Genomic DNA, 5772 nt, shown 5'->3' on the forward strand with positions numbered 1-5772 from the left:
AGATCTGTCGTCAAACAAATGTCATTCAGCTTGAAGACGTAAGTATTTGAATAAGATAAATGCCAGAATAAAGAGAAACACAAGTAGCATCATGCTGTGAAACAAAAGGCAGGGGCAAACATATGTAGGGTCATTTATTGTTTGTCTGCGGATGTGTGTTTGTGCTGGTGCGTGCAGGCTGATGAGTGTGTTTTCATTTCTAGTCTCTGTGGTGAGTGTGTATTCAGTTCTAGTGGATGGACATTGGCGATCTAACTAGTCTATCCCAATAAGGAAACAATCAAAATATACAAGCTAAAGAGTTGAACAGGACAGCCTGAAACAGAAAACAATTTTTCATTTTCTTACGTGCCACTCCAAACACATCAAAAAACTGAAATGGCAAGTACAGAGACATGTTCTTTAAAGAGAGGAAAGGCAAACAAGTATGCTCTCCAAAAGCATTCAAAACATGTTTGTGGTTAATATGAAATATCAAAATATAGCAGCGCTACTACTTAGATCAAATAGATGTAATTAGATAAATTGAGGAAGAAGGAGAACGGCTTGGCTGTAAATTGCATGGTGTGTGCATGCAAAGACCCAACACGGGCACAGCTGCACAGAGCTGCACTCACGATTTATCATCTCTACATCGCAGGAGCCAGTGGCCCACACCACTATTAATCATCAGCAAAATCATTTAATTCAGCCCAAGCCTGACTATTGTCTCAGTCTCTCCCTCACTCTGGGCAAATCAGCCACCACAGCAGCAGCACGCACCTTAGAGGAAGTCACACAAAACAGAGTGGGATACAAGTGTTGGGTTAAAACTGGCTCTCTCTCTTTTTTTTTGAGGAAGTGTGAAGCACATCATCCCTGGCAGGTGGTGCACACAAGGTTTCTGTAAATTGAACAAGTATGAAATTTATAATGACAAAGACTAAGATAGAATAACAGTTGATCACTCAGTGTTTTGTTATCAAACTGACACTGTGGGTAATTTTCATGAAAGGTACCCTTTGTGTATATCCTTTACTCACAGCCGTGCACACACAAACTGTGGCTAAATTGCAAAACTAATCCAGACTGAATATGTCCTCAGAAACCTTAGTGTTTCTTCAAAGTGGATTTTGGCACATTGATCTTCCTGTTTCAACAAACAAATTGTCCTGGAACAGTGAAACAAGATGCCCACAAGGCTGTTCCTTGTCCCAGAACTTACAAAATAACTTTTCCTCTTGTGTTTTGGAAAAGTGGCCTATTCAGTTTGTGCACCAGTACAGTGCAAAAGTTATATTGAAAGAAGACGAAGTCAGATGACTAAACAGCAACTGCAATGCACGACTGGGTACAGGCGCTGAGCCTCTTTCTGCCCACTGCAGCGGCTGACTTACATTGGCACCTTCTCCAGCGCCCCCTCACATGCCTGACATGGCAGTGCCCTCACTGCAACCCCCTCACTGAGAGCATGTCTTCTCCAGGCCCACTGACAAACAGGATAAAGCAGGGTAGAATTGGGAAAGCCAGACAATGACAGGCTAATGACAGTTGAGCACACAGTGTCTGAAAAACACAGACAGCGGGCACACTGCACATACAAAGATCAGGAAGCAAGCAATGTGAACAAGGGCAAACGGATGGTGCAAATATAGAACATGCATATCCACAAGAAATTCACATAGAGATGTCATCCTCACATACTTCCTACGTCCTTCAAGGAAAACCCACACACATTCACATTAACACCTATTTAAGTTCACAGACAAGTATGCACATCCACACACACAAGCACACACAGAGAGAGAGAGAGAGAGAGAGAGAGAGAGAGAGAGAGAGAGAGAAAGAGAGAGAGAGAGAGAGAGAGAGAGAGAGAGAGAGAGAGAGAGAGAGAGAGAGAGACTGACTCACATGCACCAATTGCAGGTCACATTCTACAATAAATTAAAATATTTTCAAATAAGACATTATTTTATCCTACATTATGATTTGATTACAAAGATGATTTAGAATGGAAATTGAGTTTGTTTGAAATCGTATTTGTTGCCTAAATGGTAGCAAATAACATTTCATGTCGTTTTTAGGATCATTGTGAAAAGGATTCGCAGTTAATTTGGGGATTTTTATGATTTTTTTTTTTTTTTTTTTTACGTTTATCAGACAATAGTGTGTTGTGACAAACGTCAAATGTGGGCCAATCTTTGTTTGATCAACTCAGTAAAACCGGACCGGATTGATGCTGCACTCGGATCAAAATGGAGAAAGTGTCTCGACCTGAAATGCTTTGCTTTTTTTTTTTTTTTGCTTTATCGGTTTGGGTTAATTTAGCAAATTACTTAAACAAATATATGTGTCTGATTATTTTAGGGTGGCGCGTTTTTAAATTAGCGTCGTAAAAAACCACAAGAAGGGCGACAACAGCTAATATAAAAAGTGTTAATATGTAGTGCAGTCATCTCCATCACGGTTTGATTCTAGTTTCATTGTGTTTCAATCACAAAAGCAAAAACAAATAAAAAATTCAAGACAAGTCAAAAGAAAAGTGAGAAACTTATTGAAGACAATTACATACATTTATTGCATATCATTTAATTGTATGAAATGAAAAGAACGAGCACATATGAACATCACATATGGTTAGTGAGTGAAATAATTTTGCACAGCAAAATCTATATATATATATACTATATATAATATGAAGTATTAATTAACATATTTTCAAGATTTATTGGCGAATGGTACTCCCTCATTTTGTACATGCAGGGTGTCAATCCCTGACGATCTAAACAATGTCCAGACATTATTCATTATAATAATTGTTATTGCTTTGCAAATATTGAGTTCGTTTAACGCAAAACAACAGTCTCGTGAACTGATAATAAAGTATCAAAATGTTACGATCAAGTCGTAAAAGAATGTGTGACGTGGAGAACACTAACTTTTTCCTTCCACGTGATTTTTAGTGCATTTCAGTCCAGAATACACCAGTACGTTGAAGACACACGTTCCCAAAAAGCATGGTAATTTACTTTGACTTCTCCAACAATACTTTTTGAAATACAATATTGAAATGTGGCGATCACCAATAGAGCTTTCACACTTCGGTTTGAAGCACATGCTGCAAAAGCGTTGTTTATGAGCTGCACAATTGCACAAACTGGAGCCGAGCCAATTTCTCTAAACCATTGTTTAAATACTTTTGTGCAGCAATCATCTTCATAATTATTATATCAATCTAAATGATTCAACCTGTAGCAAGTTTTCTTTTGCAACTTTTCAACTTTGTACTTAAATTACGCTTTAAAAATGGTTTAAATGTTGTCAAATGCAGAGAGGAATACCTTTAAATAACAATATAGTAGGCAATAGGCATCATACTAATCTTCCAGGAAAGGGATCGATGATTTCCTTTACAGTGAAGTCTTTTCTTTCCCCTCTCGCATCGGGATCCCCGCTGATCAACTTCCTTAAGAAACGCATAGGGCATTGACTGCAGCCTAATGACAGCCGGTGGTGGTGCACTTCAACACAGCTGAAATGCACTTGTATGAGGGGTTGGGAAGTCTTGTCACTTTTTTGTTGCTGTCCCAAAAAAGTGAGGAGGCCATAAATGAAGTTATGAATGCCATGCTGGAGTCATCCGACAAGAAGAACATCTTCAAGCACAGAAAAAAAAAAAAAACCATACATGTCCAGCATGCAGGGAAGTTCAATAAGACATCTCTTTAAAAACAATGAATAGTTTGTAATGAATATAGTCTTTTGTTGCTCAAAACAAAAGCAAGCAAACGCATGAGATGAGGTGGCGTCAAACGGCAGGCTCGCAATCCTCCAAGTTTGGCAAAAAAAAAAGGAAAGGTAAAAAAGACCAAAAACATATTGTTGATGGATGCAGTTTGACAGGAATCTGTACACTGGAGTATACTTAGTGCTTGCATGCACACTTCGTATACTGCAGCATAAAGTTAGATTAACTTTCAAAAATCAGATTTTACTCAAACACTGCAAATCTAAAGAACAACGATGAAAAAAAGACAAACAGGCTATGCATAATATACTGAGTATGATAGCAAAACGTTTTCCTAATATGCCTCTCCGAAATTAAAAACACGGAGGACAAAGCCCTACAAATCTAAAAACAGTCGCAGACGTTTAAAAATGTATAAAATAAAAAAGTAAAAAGTTGACAAATTAGTTCTTGGTCTAGTAGTTTTTTTTCGCCAAATGAAAAAAAAATGTTTCATGAAAACTTTTGTAAGCGGGGGTGAGTAACCCATCTGATTTTTTCATCTGATTTTTTTTTCACGATTATGTCGAGACTCACATGAAAAACTCCGGGGATGAAGGGTTGTTGTCACTGCTGGATCCATTTTCTCTGAAACCGTTGCTGATGAGCTTCTCATACTTTTCTTTGTACGCGTCTCTCTCCCGGACCAGCCTGGAGATCTCCTGCTTTAGGTGATCGACCTGCTGGATGAGATGCGTCTTCTCTCCCTCCAGGACGTGCCGCTGCTGGACTCGCTTGTACCGGCAGGACTGAGCGTAGCCTCTGTTCTTTAGGGTCCTCCTCTTCTGTTTCAATCGGATCACTTCTTCCTTGGTGACCCCTCGTAGCTGCCGGTTGAGCTCCCGCACTGACATGCCGACCAGCTGGTCGTCTGAAAACCGGTCGTCCAAGCGCATGTGTTGGTGAATCGTCCCAGAAGTGCCGTTGGACTGGACGCCGGGTGCTTGGTGGTGGCTGTTGCTGTGGTGGTGATGGTGGTGGTGGTGCTGCCCTCCGTTCTGAGCGGCTGCCGCAGCGATAACTGCCGACACCACCGCCGCGGCGGACCCCATCTCTTCCCCGGCCATGGTGCCTCCTGCTCCGGCTGCGCCAGCAAACTGCTGGCCCCTGGCATAGCCATCGAATGACTGGAGTTGGTGACTGTTGTTGATCAGCGCCTCGACTGCGTCTTCGGGGCTGAAGCCCAGCGCCTCTGGATTCAACTGCTGTTGATAACCGGACATCCAGTAGAAATCCTCTATGTGTGTCTTCTGCTCGCTCCCCGAGCCCGGACTGGGCGCCGAGAAGCTTGGGGAAGGGGGCACCGAGCTGCACGGCGTGCTCATCGGGGTGGAAGACAAGGATCCCCCGGCGATAAGGCGACTGCACTGGCTGATGTTGCGATCGGGCTCCACCGGCTCCTTTTTCACTTCAAACTTCATCAGATCGAAGTCATTAACATATTCCATGGCCAGGGGACTGGTGGGCAGGTCGGAGTTGCTCATTGCCAGCTCTGATGCCATCCTCTTGCTGCTGACAGTCCTCCAAGTAGGGTGAAGAGCAGCTGTCAAACTGGGTTGGTTGGGAAGAACGTGAGCCAGTTTGATTTTTAAGCGTTTGTCTTGATTCTGAAAAAAAAAAAAAAAGAGGTTTTCAGCGTCCTTTTTGCAGCCGCGGACTTGCAGGCGTGTGAGAGTAGTTTTTCTTTGCAGAGTCTACTGCACAGACACACCAGTGCCGCGCGCACGAGTAGCGGGGTCCCGTCTCAGCATTTGGAATTCGGCGGTTTTGTATTTCAAACATTTAACACTTTACGGTTTCTTCATTAATACATTGCACAAGCGGAGAGGGAGAAAAGACGAAAGTAGGGGAGTGGATGCAGCCTCGCGCGTTACACGGCGCTCACTGGTAGGGCAATATTTTAGAGGGATCACACAGCAGATGAGTTTAAGAGCATTGTAGCTGCCCTGACGTCAGTCTGGAAATAGGAAATTGACTCGGACGAAGAGCCAATAGGGTCTCACACT

At 42.2% G+C, this 5772-nt stretch overlaps 1 protein-coding gene across 1 annotated transcript; it reads right to left on the reverse strand.

The window, feature by feature from the left end:
- Positions 1-1918: 1918 nt before the first annotated feature.
- Positions 1919-5561, reverse strand: mafa (MAF bZIP transcription factor a). The gene has a single exon (XM_076110056.1). The coding sequence runs from the start codon at positions 5266-5268 to the stop codon at positions 4300-4302; it is 969 nt and encodes a 322-aa protein (XP_075966171.1). The 5' UTR covers positions 5269-5561; the 3' UTR covers positions 1919-4299.
- Between the last annotated feature and the right edge of the window lie 211 nt (positions 5562-5772).

Source organism: Anarhichas minor, unplaced genomic scaffold, assembly GCF_050575085.1.
Source record: "Anarhichas minor isolate MPS153535 unplaced genomic scaffold, ASM5057508v1 ptg000042l, whole genome shotgun sequence".
Classification (NCBI taxonomy): Eukaryota; Metazoa; Chordata; class Actinopteri; order Perciformes; family Anarhichadidae; genus Anarhichas; species Anarhichas minor.

Bases quoted from the DNA above. Each gene is read 5' to 3' on its own strand.
- mafa (XM_076110056.1), bottom strand. From the start codon at position 5,268: ATGGCATCAGAGCTGGCAATGAGCAACTCCGACCTGCCCACCAGTCCC.